General features: G+C 43.9%; 1 protein-coding gene across 1 annotated transcript in view; it reads right to left on the bottom strand.

Annotated features, from left to right (window-relative positions):
- The window catches only part of plekhg4 (pleckstrin homology domain containing, family G (with RhoGef domain) member 4), a 62,611-nt gene extending 59,598 nt beyond the window's left edge, over positions 1-3,013 (bottom strand). The window contains exon 1 of the mRNA XM_030794123.1: positions 2,930-3,013. Coding sequence (XP_030649983.1) covers positions 2,930-2,932 — 3 coding nt within the window. The 5' untranslated portion in view covers positions 2,933-3,013. The remainder of the gene's footprint in view (positions 1-2,929) is intronic.
- Between the last annotated feature and the right edge of the window lie 16,084 nt (positions 3,014-19,097).

Below are 19,097 nucleotides of genomic sequence, written 5' to 3'. Positions count from 1 at the left end.
TTTCACATATTACCCTCTGAGAGCTCATATCTGGTGTAAAGTGTGACTGCAGAATTGGATCAGTCATGACTAATGTTATGTCTTTATATGGACCATATATGAGTGCACATGACATCATCCTGTGCCCTTCAGAGCTCTGACAGCCAATAGAAAACTTTGGCATTGGCAGGTCAGAGTTCAGGGCCAATAAAACGAAGAGAAAATGAGAGTACATTAACCTGAGTATGCAAACTGTAACCTTGTGCTTGACCTATAAAGCAAAGCATTGTTCATCAATCCACAGACTAATGTCAGAGATGCAAGGTCCTGACTACACACACATACACACACATACACACACATACACACACATACGCACACACACACACACACCTTGAGTTTCCCACAGCATTCACTGACACTAGCCTGGCTATCATCTGTTTTATCATCTCTACAAAAATGCCAATTCAGATTACAGGGGTGTGGATGGCGAGATAAAATGTGCTTTATCTTTCTTTCATGAGGCCCGGCAACACAGCTTACATCTCTGTACCTGCAACGGGTTTGAATGTGTGTAAACGCCCTGTACATTCAGCCACAGAGGGGAATAGTCTGGTTGTATATCTCTGCAGAGAGAGAGAAAATTGGAGAAGTCTCCTGGTTTGGATCGTGATCAGGTTTTTTATATACGCAGTGTGACTGGCACTCTATGCATTTCCCCAGCTCAGCAGAATAATCAGCAGCTAAAGCCCTGAGACCAGCACTGCAACATTCAAACGCCAGCCACACACACACACACGCACACACACACAGACACACACGCGCACACACACACACACACACACACACACACACACACATACGCACGCACACACGCACACACGCACGCACGCACACACACACACACACACACACACACACACACACACACACACACACATAAACACAGGTACACTAACACTGTGACAAAAATGTACACAGAACTTTCACAGTAACAATAATACACACTCAAAAAGCACACACACAAGCACACAAACATATGCATACATTTGTGCCATTAAGACACACTTGCAAACACAGATGACCTGAAAGTGTTTGTGAAGTCATTAACTACTACTGATAAATATGTTTCATCCTTTCCGGACAATAACGGCCTTTTCAGTTTCTCTAGGGGTTGGGTCCAACAGTGAAACTCAGTAATCTGAAGGAACTCTTTCAAACATGGAGGTTTTGCTTTGATAAGTTAAATAGTAACACATCATAGAAAAGTGTGGGAAGAACTCCTTTCTCAACACAGTCACAGACGAACAAACACGAAACTCTCAACTCTTCTCTATCACTGGTCGCACAAACCCTTAAAAAACGACGCAGAGTACCGACCTGAGACAAACATTAGATATGTCAAACACACACACACACACACACACACACACACACAATGATTAGATAACCTATTGGCCTTTTAGTGGAGAAAACTAACCTCCCTCCACTATGGGTTATATTTTCATTAAAAACAAAAAAAAATGCTGTTCATAGAAGAGCTTGACTTAGAATCACAGAGAGAAACGGGCTGTTTGTGCTTCGGGCCGGACCATTTGTTTTCAGTTAGTCCACCTTCCTCAGATGTAGTCGGTCTATAATAAGAACTGGATGAGCAGACCAAAAGCCCCAGACCTTCCTGAGACCCCAGGCCGCACTGCAGTTAGATCTGCCCATCCATTAACTGTACTTTTGATAAATGAACGCGTTAATATCTTAGTGCTTCCATAAATACAGGCGGCCGCTGCAGTATGATTCTCCGCTCTTTTCATTTTTTATTATCTCTTTTTTGGGCCGCGATTCAATATCGACTTTGGCTCCTGGGGAGGCGAACGGTGGAGGGGCTCAAATGAAATCCACACATGTCGATGTTTTCATCTTTGACTTGGCTTAGACGAAGGGAGAGCTTTAAGATAATAACCTGATGCTCTCACTCTCTCTTTCTTTCTCTCTCTCTTTCTTTCGCTCTGTCTTTCTCCTCCTCTCCTTTGGTTTAATCAATCACACACATTGAGAGAAGGAATGGCCATTTGAGAGTTTTACCACACACAGACACACACACACAAACACACTCTCCCTATTCCACTTACTCTGGAAATGAGGAAATTACTATTTCTGATATAAGTGCTCCCAACAACATGAACAACACGCGCGCATGCACACACACACACACACACACACACACGCATGCATGTGCGTTCACACACACACACACCCCCTCACCCTCGCCTGCACACTCTCTGCAGGGGTAGCCTTACGACAGACATGCTAGGACGTCCGGCAGATAAGGGTTTGGCAAAAGACAGCTGCAGCAAGACATATGTGTACACGCACACACACACACACACACACACAAAGGCTCAATACAAACAAAACCGCCATTCCAGAAAACCTCAATACACACTTGAGAGAAGCCAAGCGATGGAGAGCTCAGTGGTTGAACCATAGACACTGCAGCAGAGTCTCCACAGCAGACTGACTCCTGTGTTCATGCCTTTACCTGCCTCAAGGACAGCCTGAGTCAGCCAGAGAGGAGGGGGACTCATTACTGTCCTTGCTTAAACACACACACACACACACACACACACAGCCATCAGCCAAGCATTACTGGCATCAGGTTTCTCCACTTCAGACGCACCAATGCACCTTATTTCTAAAACACACACATACACACATCTTTCCATAAACATCATCATCGTTATTCTAAGAACATTCAGTTGTTTGTTCCCTTGAGATAAAACATTCGGAGAACAGCACCTGGATTCTTCCAAACCGCCCCCCCCCCACCCTTCTCACCCTGCCATCTCCCCTCCCCCTTCTCACCCCCGTCCCAGGTAAAATCATTAGCACCACACACACACACACACACACACACACCAACAGCCAGCAGTGTCCTGTAAACCACACTCACCATATCGTGAGGAGTCCATGCAGGGTAAACTTTTCCTCAGTTCGTTCATGTTCCCGAGTTCCTACATGTCTCTGTATCACTCGGTTTTCTCACACTCCATAATCAGCACTCACTAAACTGCAGGTCTCCGACACACTGACACACTCCTCACACTGCACCAACCCTCACGAGGTAGAGCCCGCCCACACTCTCCCTCCCACTCTCTCTCTCTCTCTTTCACTCTCTCTCTCTCCCTCTGCCTTCCTGCCTGCCTGCCTGTCTGTCACTCCCTCAAGGTTGGGCCAGCCCACCCCCATCCCTGCCCTAAAACCCCTCCTTTACTCCACAACCAGGACTGTAGGGCTCTGACAAGGGGGGCCCAGAGAAACAGTGAAAACAACTCAAAACTGTCCCAAGGAAGGAGACAAGAGTGGATGGTTCACACCAGACTATTACCACACTGAGAAAGATAATCATTTACATTTATTTATAGTCATGGATCATTTCTGGAAAAGGTGGCTTTGTGTTTTCAGTACTGAAGACTGGATAATATCCTGATCTAATTTTTTTATGGGAACACAAATTACTTTACTACCCCAAGCTGAAAATGTGCAAATGTTGGTTTATACTAGTTGTGGAGCAGGCAAGTCAGGTTTTTACCATAAAGGCTAAGAAAGGAGACCAGGGGCTCTCTGTGTCATCTTACCTGTCATTGATCTACAGTGTTTAATCCACCAGAACACTCCTCGAACAACTAACCTCTCCATCTATGGGACTAACATTCAGAGCCAAAAGGGGGTCCATCCATCCATAACAAGAAACCTGTGTTTCAGAACAGTCAATCAGACAGACAGACAGACAGAGAAGAAAGCATGAACACACACACAAACAAAGCCACCCATCCGCACACACACACACACACACACACACACACACAAGCGTGGACACACACTCACACACACACACACGCACACAAGCGTGGACACACACTCACACACTCACTCACACACACACACACACACACACACACACAAAGCTAGAGAGTGTGAACAGGCTGGCCTCCTGCTGGCTGAGTCCAGACTGGCAGTATAAAGGCCTGAATGCACAGAGAGCAGTCTGGAGGGGAGGGACAAAGTGCAGTGGGCTGAATGATTGGCATGCTGGCAGTGGCACTGTGAGGTTAGTGAAGAGGGCAGTGCAGGGGGTCAGCTCTGAGAGGGATAAATCTCTTCAGCGGTGGGTGAGAGATTTAAAGCTCAGCAGTTTGATCACTGTTTCCTTACGAAGGTTCCCAGGCCTGCGCTAGCACACGGCACTGCTGAGGAACGACAGAAGTAGAGATGCACGTGTGTGTGTGTGTGTGCGTGTGCGCGTGTGTGTGTGTATGTGTGTGAATAAGACGGGATCAGGGACCTTACACACTCACACTCATAAAGACACAGTTGTGTTCACTTCACCTCCTCAAAGCCATGGTGTGCTCTGAACAGAGGTCATGCATCAAATCCAACTGTGAGAGAAAAGTCAATGTTAATGGATGAACACATGCTGTCCATGAGGAAGCAGTTCCACTAATGAAAAATGTTCAAATCTATTTGTGTGGAATTTACATGATTTTCCACTATATTTTGTGTGTGTGTGTGTGTGTGTGTGTGGGTGTGTGTTTGGGTGTGTGTCTGTGTGAGTGTGTGAAATATTTTTTCTTACAGCAATGTTAAAAGTTCTACAAACTTAATGCAGTCTCCATACAAAGAAACGCATTTACAGTCTATTTAAAAAAGACAGACTGCAGAGTTTCAGATGAACCTACACTGACGTTTTCCTGCTGGCTTTCCTGTGAGTTTCTCAAACCAAGACATCCAGAGAGACTGCACGCGAATGTTTGCTAGACTCCACTCTGACACGTGAGGTAAAGGAAAACTCCAGTAAACACACCACTGCTCATTCTCACAGCTGATTAAATCAGCCAACTGCAGAGTAAGATCATTCTCAGTCCTGACCGACACCATAGCAAATGCAGGTTTAATACTGAACATATAGACCTAAGCACCCCTGGACTGCTGCTATAGGAATTCGGCATGGACTTGGTCTGACTGTGTTTGGGAATGACAGCTTCACGGGTTATCTGAATGTGGCTCGAAATTCATCCACGTGACAGTATTTTGGTTTCTAATAAAATTACGGTACATGCACGACGTGCAGTTTAACATTAACAAACGAGCAATTTCACATCTCGAGTCATAAACACTGTTCTGACGGTAACGTCCTAAACAGTAAACACTGTAATCACAGTCAGTCGGAGCCGGTGTTGTTTGTCAATTATTGGCCACTTGTCGGTATATTCAGATATGTGAAAGAATACGTGACTATGACCACGTGCTGCTCTGTGTCAGTTTGAATGGAAATTTTCAGGGCTCATTTTATCTCTAACTTTGACGAAAGCTCATGAATATGTGGAAAAGAGACTGCTGTTTCCCACTCTAATTTTGAGACTGACCTGGGGAGCTTGACCTAGGGAGATGGTGTGTGTGTGTGTGTGTGTGTGTGTGGTGGTGGGGGGGGGTTTGGGGTTACTATGTTGTAATAACCTTGGAACAATGTAGTGTTGGTTTTAAGTGCCTCGCTCAAGGGCAGGGAGGAAGTTCTCTGGAACCCACAAGCTTCCAGTTACCAACTCTCTTCCTTAGAAAACCACTCTCCCTTTCTCTCTCTCTCTGTCTCTCTCTCTGTCTTTCTCTCTCTCTCTCTCTCTCTCTCTCTCTCTCTCCAGTTATTAGCTTACATCCCTAATTTCTGAGATGTTTGTAGTGGACATGGATATAATGTTTGCACATGTATTTAAATGCTAATCATGTTTTGAAACGTTGATGTACCACAGAGAACCATGGGGACCACAGCCGCACTCAGCCGGAGGTTCAGCCGGAGGTCTGCACCACCCTCATTGTCAAATATCAAGACATTCATTATACGCAGTGCATTTTAACACTGAACGTTGTGGTGAAGGAGAACAGACAAAACAAGGTAGTAGCTTATAAAAGTCCTCTCTCACTCACAGACACTCGCACACACTCATACACACACACACACGCACACGCACGCACTCGCGAGCACGCACACACACACACGCACACACGAACACACACACACACACACACGTGCGTGCACACACACACACACAATTGAGGTCAACACTTACTGAGCCCAGTTATTTGAGGCCATGTGCTAAAATGCTCATATCAGCGTTCTGGAGCTGTCTATTTTTATAGGGGTCTATTATAAATAGTGTGGGCTGAAGCGATGAGGTAGCCCACAGACCTGCCTCACCGCTGTCAAGCCACTGCAAAAAAAAAAAAAGCATGTGACTGTTCTGCAATTAAAGCTCATTTAATTTTAACTAGGCCTGTGCAAACACAAGCCTTCAGGCTCCAGAGTGTTCGAGGCTTTGGACGGGAGTATATAGACTCTCCCTGCGTGCTCTGGATGACTACTGAAGCTCTAAAAATGAATCAGGGCATGTTTTACAATAATATATTCTCCCAGAGGAGCAGGGTCACTAAGTATGGAAAAGAGCTCCCATATTTTCTCCTGGCTTTCTGCTGACAGCTGCGATTGTTAGAGTAAACATGATAGGGAGAGAACCTGACCAACTAACATGTCGTTGACAAGGACTGATTGGCATGGAATCTACGGTATACTCAATGACAACTTGCATGCACTCCGAGAAAATGCTCTCTCAACACGCCTGTTAAAACGCAACAATGTGAGGGAATGAATAGTTTAAACTGTTTTTGTAACGAATTGTATTTCCCTCTCTGTCGTTCATCCCTCGAACTGAAACATAACCTTCTTGTGTACCTCCTGGTTATAGGCCACCAAAATAAAGGATGGCAAACTCCCCTGTTTCTAAATTTACCGTGTTTATGAGATATGTCTCTTCATTTGTCAGGAAGCCGAGTGAGTTTGGTTTCAGACTCGGCTATTGTGAGTAGAAGTGGAAGTTTTGTCACCAGGCAGCCAGGAGACCCACAATTGTTCTGTGAGAGAATAGGTGACATGTTATATTACATGGTGTGTTCCGTTTGGGACTGCCTTTAAAAGACAGAGAAGAAGTTTCCTGTAGCACCCTCCACTGCCAAGGGTCCAATGGAAGCTCCATGCACCAATCGGATCACAGAACCGGTCTGAAGAGTTCAGCAGAGTTATTCAACTTTTCCCCACAGCTGCGTCACGCTGTTACACAAGTACGTGTGAAGCTGTTTATGTTATGTACAAAGGCCCTTTCGAGCGACGGAGGCTGTGGCAGCGATTCCTTGCGTTCGACACACGTGATGGATGAATGTCAACTATGGACTCTGACATCATGGTCTCCATCATGTCAAAATGCGTAATGCTACATGGGCAAACAATACACCTCCCAAAAACGAAAACAAAGACAGAAAAAAAAGCACCTTTTGGTTCGCTCGCACCACTCCACTAGCGGTAAGACAGCGTCATGATATCATTCAGAACAAAAAAGTGAAAACATGGCATTGTGGAAGTTAAGTTACTGAACTGTTTGAAGGTACATATCAGGGATGGTATAAAGAAATGAATTGGTCTTAACTACAGCTGTCACAGTAAACTGATAAAGACTCTTTATCGTACTTCGCATCCGTCTCTTTAAGATAATCACCCATTGATTCTCATCAGCAGCTCACACACACGTGTGTGTGTGTGTGTGTGTGTGTTTAAATGTATGTCATAGGCAAAACTGCTTAGCCAGGCAGAGAGCACTTCACAGAGGTGAGCTGATTAGAGAAAGGCATTGTGGTCTAAACAGTGCAGAACGTCTACAATAGAAACAGAAGGGGGGGGGGGGGTGAGAGGACAGGAGAGAGAGAGAGAGAGAGAGAGAGAGACAGGGAGAGGAAGAGAAGTTACAGATATCTACTTGATTCACTTGGCTGATAAAGCAGGATTAGAGGTCGAGAGGAAAGAGAGGAAAGCAGGGGAGAGGCAGAGGAGAACTGGATGTATAAAGAGAATGCAGCAAACAGCTACAGACGTGTCAAAGATATCTATCTGCATGCCTGAGGGGTGTAAATGTGTCAGGGAATGAGTGAGTGTGAGTATGAGTGAGTGTGTGTGTGTGTGTGTGTGTGAGCAAAATAAAAGAGAGACAGACCCAAGCCTGAGGTTCTATGCTGTTGAGCTACAAACTAAGTGAGTTATTCTCTCTCTCTCTCTCTGTGCCTGGGGCTGTGTAGTTACAGCGTAAATGCTGATCTCTCTCTATCTGACTCCGCTAATGTGAACAGAGCTTATTAACCTTGCCTGCAGAGTAAACACATCAGGAGGTGCTATAATGAGCTTTAACAGAACAGCACGCAGAAATCGCCCTGTGCTTAAAATGTTTCATACAGTGGCCCAGCACAAAAAGAGCCATACAGACATACACTTTTTCTCTTACTATCACCACAAACATCTCCAAGGCTCGTCTGATAACTCATTGTAGTGAGCCCAGCGCCGAGAAGATGATTGAGAGGGACTAGCAAGTCAACACAAGTCAAACACGTTCTCAAGATAACTATTAACTACTTTATAATTACTTCACAATGATATTACTAATTATTTGATCATATTTTACAAGTTGTGATGAGTGCAGCTGTTTGTAGGCCTGTCTGTACAACTTGTGGATCTCCATAATTGGCGCAGTGCTTTGTTGAGGAAAAACCTGCCAAGAGGTATTATCGGTTTGGACACATCCTCCACAGGAAGATGTCTTGGCTGGCCACCTTAGCTACAACTACGCTACTGCAACAACTGGAGGCAGACTTGCCCACGATGCATTGTGGGCAACATAAAGCCTGACCAGATCTGTTGCATACATTAACGGAATGAAAAATCAATAAGTTAATTACGCAGTCCATCTACCCATCCAGCCGTGTATCCATGCATATATAGATAGATACATAAACATATACGGAGCCCAGCAGTGCTGAGCGCTGAGGTGGGAGTAGTAGAGCTTAGAGGTTTGACGTGAACAAGTCTGACAGCAGAAAAGACACACAATGGGTTTGCTATCAGGATCTAATGTGTCTGCGACATAGCAGAGCTGTCTTCTCGTACATCTGTGTTTTAAGATCAGTCTAGGCCAGGGCTAAATTAGATTACATCACCACTTCTGGGGTGAACGGGGTTGGGTGGGGGGGGGGTTTGTAGTAGTACAGCTGATCAAAAGCAGGACGATCTCATTTGCTAATGTAATCCTGACGGGAGGGGGATGGGGGGGGTGGGGGCAAAAAAAAGCTTCAAAACAAAGGCTGATGACCCCGATTCAGTCACGTGAGAATCCAGAGGGCCTGACTGGTGTGCTGGAGTGCTGTGGAGGCTAATTTTATAAACTGTGCCATATGTTACTCTGAGAATTACTGCTAACTATGTCAACCTCTGAGTGTGGGTTTGGACACCCCAGACACCACTCCAAGACAAAAGATGAACCCCTTTTTTTTTGTTTGTTTGTTTGTTTTTAACATTTCTACTTAACTTAGGACAAAAGCCTGTAACATTTTTACAACTGTTCACAACCCAGGAGGAAAACAAACATAAGAGAAACAATTGTAGAAGTATATAAATTGAAGAATGTATCAGTAACAAAAAATAAAAAAGGAGAAAAATCCCCTAAGTGTGTTAGGCTATTAACTGCCTACAAACAGACACATATTCAGAGCTGGGATGTGCACAAACTTGAAAGAGAACAGGAGAGACAGAGAGAGAGAGAGAGAGAGAGAGAGAGAGGGAGGGAGAGAGAGAGAGAGAGAGAGAGAGAGAGGGAGGGAGGGAGAGAGAGAGAGAGACAGAGAGAGAGAGAGAGTGAGAGAGAGAGAGAAAGACTAGTTTATTCTCATAAAGAGTAATGAGGCACATTCAATGCCAAACACAGTGAAGTCTTACAGGACTCTACACCGCAGTAGCCAAAAGCACGTCCAGTTTGACCAGAGTGAACTCTCCCCGTGTAATGGTCACTTCCCTAAGACCTTTAGAGTGCCCCCTCTTCCATTAATTAAACTTCCATCTGTGAGGCAGCCCTGCCTCCCTAACCTTCAGTGGACACACTCATTCACTCACAACCAAATACAGAGCAGTTTTTACAAGCACTGTGGCCCAATGCCTATTTATCTGGGGAGAGAGGAATCCCAGGTATTTAAATGGACACATACTGGCAGACAGACCACGGTAATGACAGAGCGCTTCTCCTCCAAGGAGAGAAAACATATCCCCAACACATTTGCTTGTGGTAAAATGGAAGCATTGATCGGCCAAATGCAAACTACTTTGTCTGAGTCCCTTTAACAGAGGTGGTAGTGCTGTTATTAAAATTTATAATGGAAGGCAGTATACTTAAACAGAGTCAAAAAAAAAAGAAAAAAAGAAAAGAAAAGGGATTAAGAAAAAAAAAGGCACAGTTTTTAACATTTCCGTTTGGCCGACCACCCCTCTGATGACCACTGACTCCTCATTCTCATTCTCCTCACAGTCTGTGACTGTTTTTCCTCACGTTGCTGACTATCACAGGAGGATCATATCTGATCATATCAAATCATAAGCCTGCATACACACACACACATACACGGACACACACAAAAAACACATACATTCACACGAATACACACACACACAGAAAAACATATGCATCCGCACAAAGTAGACAGATACACACACGAGTACGCACGCACGTGCGCGCATACACACACACACACACAAACACACACACACACTCATACGTGCATGCAAGCAGAGATGAAACACACACACTAAATCTCTAAAGACAGCATATGTCTGTGAGATCTGGCAAGTTTCAGATTGCTCCAAGTAATCCAAGAAACTAATCCAATAACTAGTATGGGTGACTGCTGTTAGTCAGTCTGTCTCATGTTCAAAAACTACTCCCAGTCGCACAACTAGTTAGCCTAATTAGCCCTGAGTTTCTCACAGAACTACAACACATAACAACATCTTAAACATCAATTTCAAACAGTAAGCATACATAATGTTATAGCAAGGTTGTTAAACTATCATTTAAACCATCTTAGGGATAAAACAAAATAAAATATTTGTTTCTAGAACAATGCCCTCTGCTCCTGCATTCTGTAAGAAAAAAAAAATAAACACACGAGGCATCTAGAAAGCCAAGCCTGTGTTGGATAAATCTTCCCTCTGTAGTTTAGCCTTTCAATCCAAATCCCTGACTATGAGCATAAGAGAGTGCATAAGGTACAATCATTCTCTTTCTTTACGGGAACCTGGGCTTAACTCCTCACACGAGACAGGATTTTTTTTTACACAAATCAAATATTTAGGCTTTCCCTGACCAAGGAGCTCTGCTTCATACAGCCGTAGCTCTGGGGACATTGGCCTGGTTCACAGACTCCTGACGGCTTTACGGAAAGCTCTCTCAACCTACTGTGGTGAAGGATTTCCTCCTGATAAAACCACGGCCCCCGAACCATTTTAGTATTCCCAGCTGGTCACACTATTGATTTTAAATTCCTCAATCTTACGCAAACAACTGATTCACGCATTAAGCCCAACAAAGGCTAGATGAAGAATTCCATACCTCCAATCATATCTGGCCTGGTCATATGAGAGGAAATGCTTTGATGCATGCGACACTGTGGTCTCAGTGTGTCGGTGACGACGGGGACTCGGTTTCTTTATGTCTGTAAGGAAGTGTGACTGACTGACTCAGAAAACAGTTTGTTGAATGATGCAAAATGACTAACTCTGAGTTTACGAGTGGCTAGGTTTACACGTCCTCTTTATTTTCAGCTTTAAAAATGGATTCTCATGAACCAGAGGAAGCGTTCAAGGCCCTAGAAATATCCAGAACAACCGCGCATTGGCCGGCCAGTGTTATTTTTAATTATGCCATAACTCATTTGACCTACATTAAGATGAATTTAAGATAAATAAGCAAAGTATATTATGAGTGCATACTGTATAGAGGTAATGAAAGTTCATGTGGAGGAAAAGAAAAAACAAAAAAAAACAAAAACCTGGACTAATGGATTTGTGGGATGTGGCACATACACACACCTGCAACGTCAACAGATAGATCATATGAAAGCAGTAACAATGCCTGGATGGATTACTATAGAGTAGTCTGGATGGTGACCTGACCTATAAAGTAACCACATCCATATGTCTGGGTCTGTAGGTACCTAAACAAAGAATCAACGTCTGTCTGTCTTCCTTTCTTTCTCCCCCCCCCCCCCCCCAAATAAACACAGATGCTGTCCACTCTTGCTCTCTGATTAGATTGAGGCGGTGTCATACAGGAGGGGCCATCTAATGCACGTAGCAGGTTTATTACAAATAAACAACGACAGAGGAGAGGCCCCAAAGAGTGATTATACGCTTGCGCCAGTGAACAGGTATGTAAAATGCGGGTATATTACACACATACTGAGAGAAAATGTTTTGCGTTTCAGGAGGATCAGCTAGTGGTCCTTACACAAAGCGCCCCCCCCCCCTCCCCCCCAACTCATTAACCTCCAACCTTCCTCCTCCCAACACAGGCACAGGAAGAAGAAAAATGATCCAAAACCGTCAGAGAAAATGAAAGGTTTTCATAAATATCTAATGGCAGTTTGCAGCTGGGCTCATTAGGACCTGACTGCGATTTATGAGCCCAGATAAGACACAGAAAGGCCACGGTATTCATAACCCTCGCTGTCACTAAATCGATTATTAAATATTAATGCACGAATGAACTCAGTCACTGCCCCACACTCTGTGTATACCAATAACATCAAACGTACTGGGGTTAACACTAAACTAAACTCCACAAAGTAATCAAACGGTATTTGGGATTCCATTAAGGAAATGGGAACCGTTCTGTCCTATCCGTACAGTAAATGCTTTTATGATGCGACGCCAGCTCTGTCAGAACAATGCTATCTCGGCGGGGACTACGCTGAGAGCGGCAGAATGTCACTCCTCTGCAGCGTGTCTTTGGGCGGCGTGGGGGAGATGAAGAGATACTGATTTGTTAGCGGCGACTCTTCGTTCGCTGATAAACGATAAGGTACCCGGCAGTAGACTGTATCAGAGAAGTATCCTCTCAGCAGGAAGAGACCTCGGGACCAGCGCCGTGATTGTGCCCCTGTGAATGGGACTTCCCTGGAGCCGTCAGTCAAAGGGTGAGGAGTGGCTGCCAGTCAGGACTACTGTGTCTCTCAGCTGACGCCTTTGTTTGTTCCTTTATGTCTCTTTTTCTGAGAAAACACTGCAGAGTGTTTCCTAAGAAGACAAAAGGGAGGAGATAGGAGGCTGCAGGCCAATCAGATAGAAAGAGTGAGTGTTTGTGATTAAATTAGAACTAGTTTTTATGTACAACTTTGTACACACACACACACCCAGAGAAAGAGTAGGGGAGAGAGCGAGAGAGAGGGAGGGAGAGAGAGAGAGAAAGAGAGAGAGAGGGGGAGAGATAAAGAGAGCGAGAGAGAAAAAAGAGAGAGCGATAGAGAGAGAGAGAGAGAGAGAGAGGGAGGGGGAGAGAGAGAGAGAGAGAGAGGGAGAGAGGGAGGGGGAGAGAGAGAGAGAGAGCGAGAGAGAGAGACAGGGAGGGGGAGAGAGAAACAGAGCGAGAGAGAGAGAGAAGGAGGGGGAGAGAGAGAGAGAGAGAGCGAGAGAGCGAGAGAGAGAGAGAAGGAGGGGGAGAGAGAGAGAGAGAGCGAGAGAGAGATTACAAAAATACAGACATCACAATTCCAGTGTTCTTTATGCATTATGTATGAGTGCTGGAATGAGGAACAGAAGGCCAAATGAAACAGATCCCTGTTACATCACAGTGTCGCGGTTCACTCATTAAAACTTGCTTTGTCACATTAAAACAACGAGACGAATTACGCTGTATGTGCTTTATATGTCCCCATTGCATAGAAATGGCAAACATATCTCACAATCTGACGTTACATCATCAGTGGGTAAGCACATCCACCCAAGCTCAACAGAGCTTTAAATACATTTGGGTTTAGTCATAGAATAGACTGTGTGTTCCTAAATGACAGGATTTTTTTTTTTTTTTTTAATAAGATTACAGCTATTGATGTAGCACTTTGCATACCAAATACACAGACACACTCACACACACACACACACACACACACACACACACAATTAAATACTATACCATTTAATAATTTATCATTAAGGAAGAACAATAAAAAATACATTTGAATCTGCCTTAACTGAGGTAGACTGACTCTTTATAAAAGATTCTTATTCCTGCCTGCTGAGCTGAACACGTTTAAAACACTGAAATGTGAGAACATGTAGCACAGGGGGTGTTGCCAAAAGGCTGGCATCTTAAGGCTTTTTCTTTCTTTCTTTCTTTCTTTCTTTTTTTTTTTTTTTGGTTTACAGTGAAACCCAAAGTCTTTGTCTCAAAGTTGTTTACCTGTTTTGCTTGTGTTTGTCATTTTAAACGATGCAAGGTGTCCAAAAAAAGAGAAGGGAAAAACCAAGAGAAAAAAAAACAGAAACTGCATGAGGAATGTGAAGATTCTGCCCATCATTATGACCAGGAAATAACCGGCACTGTTTTTAACTTGGAAAAAAGAAACACTCCATTACAGTACATTTGAATAACATCGCTATTGATATTCTGCGAGCCATGGCTTCCTTGTAATGCAAGCTGAACCTGGGACTACGCAAATTCTTATGATCACTTATCACTTATGTAAAAAAAAGGAAAAAAAAGAAGAAGAAGAAGAAGAAGAAGAAAAAAGAGGACAAGGAAAGACGGGAAGATAACCTTATCACAAAAAGTCACGACACGACACTCGGCATGCACACGGAGGAGTCTGTACAGACAGGCAGGAAAGCCATGAGAAGAGCCCCCGGTGACCACACAGAACTGTATTAAGACCTTGTCTGGAAAACAAGAGCCTCTGTAAGGTCAGGAGGGCTGGTCCTTAGGTGGTAAATTCATCTTTTCAACCAACTCGTGTCACACCCGACCCAACCCCCGCCACGACCCGTAACCTTGCTCAATTCACGTCGAATCTAATATGTTTAACTACAACTCAAGTTCATGTGTGATACCGACAAACCTACTGTTTCATATTCCTCCTGCCACCACAGAAAAATTCTCTACCATACTGATGATAACTGCGGGCTGTGGGGCGGACAGTGGGCCTTTCAGTAGATAATTCATTCCATATTTAATATGTTTCGGGGCCAGGAAACATAAGACAAGTCTTCCGTAACATTGCAGCATGCATCTCTGAATGTTGCAAATTGTGACGGCCTACCGCAGTATTCCCCAGAAACCCATGAGGATGGGAATTTCTGAGATAACATCACGAATAAAAAAAACAGCACAGTGTCTGTTTAATCTAGAGATGAAGCTGTGTGTTTTTACTAAGCTGCATATAGGCACTTATCTGCATACAGATAGACAATGGAGGGGGGGGGGAGGGCGGTGACAGTGAGAGTGAGAAAGAAAAAAGTGAGCGAACAAGAAATATTGTACCCTTAATATCAAAACAAAGGACACATAATTATGACTATTACTAAACGCAAAAAAAAGCAGCATCTCAAAATAGAACAGCACAACCATTAAAAACTGAAGTTATCAAAAGAGGACATTTCTCTCTCTTTTCTTTTCTTTTTTTTTCTGTCTCACAGTCTCGGCAGCTGGTCCAGGTGACGGTCAGTGTGGAGCTGTAAAACACTCTTTCTTTGTGTGTTCAGGGGCAGTGATGTGCAGACGTTTAGCGGTGAGGAGCAGGAAGCCCTTCATATGGCAGGAGGTTCAGGGGAGGAAATTAAACTCTGAAGGGAGCGCTGAATCAGATTTTGGTATATTGTTCTATCTGGATGTGCTGTAATATCCTGTGCTTACATTTCTCTGTCTCTCTCTAAAGTATGAAAAATAAAATACTGGATACAGTCCATTTTAAACCTGCTCTAAAATGTGATTTCTATAAATTTAAATGCTCAACAATGCTCAACACTGCCTTAAGGGTGAAAGACTTTTCTGAAGTTTTGACATTCAGGTACAGCTTTATATATATACACATATATATAAAGATGTTACGCCTGTTTATCTGCTCTGTAAAGGGCCAAGACTGAGTCCTTCTGTGAGATGCCTGTCTGTCTGAGTTCTCACAAACATTTGGTCCATTTTGCTAGACTTACACAGATGGGTCAGAGACTTTCTACCTTCAAATTCACCACATTCACAAGTACAAGCACCCCCTTAATCAGCCAGCCGTCTCACAACCTCTAACCCCTCTCTGTTTAGCGCTGCAGGGTTCACTGAGAGGTCCTGTCTCACACACACACACACACACACACACATTCACACACACACACACACACACACACACACACACCTGCACCAGTAATTGTGTTGCTCCCTGATGAATTTGTAAGCATGTTTCAGAGAGCTGGGTTAGTTAGGGGGAGTATAAAGGAGTTGTTTTGTTGTGGAGGTGTTCCTACTGTGTGCCTATTTGGAGTGTAAAGGGATAAGAAATGAAGTCATTTTGAGGAGGTCTAGGGCACAAAAGTGCCCTTTTTTGGGGGGTGAACAGTGAGAAACAGGGAAGTCAAGCTTGATGTGGGAGAAAGGCATACAATGCAGTCTGGTGCTTCTGTGAGAACAAGACAGCACCGTCTATCTCAGCGTGCAGCCAAACTCAAAAGTTTAACAGGCATTTATTTCAACTTGTTATCATTTTAACGAGCCCCCCCGCCACTCTGGTCCCTTCCACAGCCCCCTCCCAATGTCTTCATACGAAGTGACTTACTGCCTCACTGAATGCTGGTTTTAACTCCAAGCATGCACTTCTGCCTCTGCCTAAAAATTAATGGTGTGTGAACTCAACGCTGTGTCACGCCACACAAAGTTTAAACAGCGCTGGTTTAAAGCAAGCGGCAAGCATCTGTTCCCTTATCCGTCCGTACATATATATATATATATATATATATATATATATATATCAGCATTTCACCACTAACATCTTCACGTGACTGTTAAAATAACATCTCTATATTAGATTTACAGTTATTAAAAAACAGTTTAACAACTGTTCAAACGTAACATTGACTTAAAAAAATCCATATTAAATCCAAGAAACACAAATAAATAAAAACAGTAAAGCAGTGAGGTATATGAAAGAGAGTTTTTGCTGTTTGAAAAGAGTGAGGAAGGGAAAGGGCATAGAGAAGGGGAGGGAAAAACAGACACGGGGGGAGAAGAGGAAGACACAGAGCTGCAGTGCTGACAGCCAAACTTGCTGAGACATGAGAGCAGAGAGCTGTATGGCAGTGGACTGTGGAGGATGGACAGGCTGAATTCCACAGACAGGTGAAGTGACTCACTCACCCTCAGTGAATGCGCAGCTCCTCAACTTCAGGACTGCACACGCGCACGTCTGTGCATCTGTGTGCGTGTGTGTGTGTGTGCGCTGGCGCCCAGATAAATCCGCTCTTCTGCCTTTCCTGTTGCAAATCACAGCCGTTGTCAGAGTACAGAACGCATGGCGGAGCGCCTCTGCCGAAGCTTTTCACAAACAGCCACGGTCATGCACACGCACGCACAAAAACACATGCTCCATCTCAACAATCACAGAGAATGTCAGCCCAAACACTCATCTACAGACAGCTCCTCCCCTTCTCTCTCTCTCTCTCTCTCTCTCTCTCCCAGCCCCCTCCTCCCCGACCCTCCCAAACTGGCCTGTTCTAGCACGTGAGTCTCCTATCTGATCCGCAGTGAGTGCTATGGACAGCTGGCTCCAGATCAGACCCCTCTCCAAACTTCCCAGGCAAACACACACAGCACAGCAACACAGTTAAGAGAAGGTTTTCACGCTCCTATTATGGTCTATGGTTTAGCGGTCTATGGAAATATCCAGTGAGGAACATTCTCTGACAGTTAAGAAGGGTGGAAAAAAAAGAAGAAGGATGATATATAATCCTTAACATAATACGCTCTGGTGCTTTTGACAAAAAGCACAGTCAAGAAGCTGACTAGCCCAGACGGTACAGGAACTGGGTTGAATTAAAAAGCAAAGTGTTTTCCAGTGTCTGAAAAATCACTCTCACGTCTTTGACGTTTCATGATAAATTATTACAACGTAATGAAGCTTACAAGTGGAAGAGTTTCTGTTTTCCTCAACATTCAAGCAAAGTCAGTGAACTGGATTTTCCAGCATTTTCTTCTTTTTAAAGACAGCATCTGAACCTACTGCACTGTGAGTGTGTGTGGTTGAATGGTTCTGTTTTGAATAGGGATGTAACGATTCCAAATACTCACGGTACGATAATACAACGATAAAAAGTCCACGATATGATATTCATCACGATATTAAAGAACAATGAAAAATTATGACTTGAAAAAATGTCCTTTATTAAATAATAAATAAGCATTTTTGTTCATATGGAATGAGTTTTTCCATTTAACTTACAGTGCTTCTGCTTTCCTTCTTTGATAAAATAAAATAGAAGTAGCCAGCCATGACTGAATGACTGAACTACGTATGTGCAACTTTAATAAAATAAAATGCACTATATCAAACAACAAACAAGGAAATAAAATGATCAGACCTTGCAATAAAATAAATCAAGTTTCACTTTAGTTTTTCAGGCAATTCAACTCAACTCAAACAAACAAACAAATAAAAAAAACAAACAAACAAACAAAAAAAATAATGTAAAACTCAAACTCACTCACTCACTCATCATCAGGCAGGGTTTTTTTGTTGTTGGTGGTGTTTTTTGTTTTTGTTTTTCTTTTAGGAATATGAGCATGTCCACATTTCCAGGTAGAAGCTAGGGGCATTTACAATGTCCTTGCCGTAGAAAAGGTTCTTTCGGTCAGCACTGAGGTTGCCGCGACAGAGAGATATGCTTTGGCCATGGATGACAGCAGTGGGAAAAAACTGTATTGTCTCTCCACCACTTGAGAGGACGGTCAGAGAGTAAAATAGAGGTCCCTTTGCGGTGCAAGTCCATTTCAGCCTCGATCCCCAGGTGGGACTGTGCACCGTCCACTCCTACAGTGACAGAATCTCAGAATCCCCATAGAGATCTTTGAGTGCTGTCTTTTTGGTAGGAGGAGATTGCTCCTCCTCAGCTCCATGTGCTGTGAGCGGCCAGGCCATCACCAGGCTCAGGCTGTCCTGCTGCATGTGTGGGG

This window comes from Chanos chanos, chromosome 2, assembly GCF_902362185.1.
Source record: "Chanos chanos chromosome 2, fChaCha1.1, whole genome shotgun sequence".
NCBI lineage: Eukaryota > Metazoa > Chordata > Actinopteri > Gonorynchiformes > Chanidae > Chanos > Chanos chanos.
This window is presented reverse-complemented; position numbering and strand designations above follow the sequence as displayed.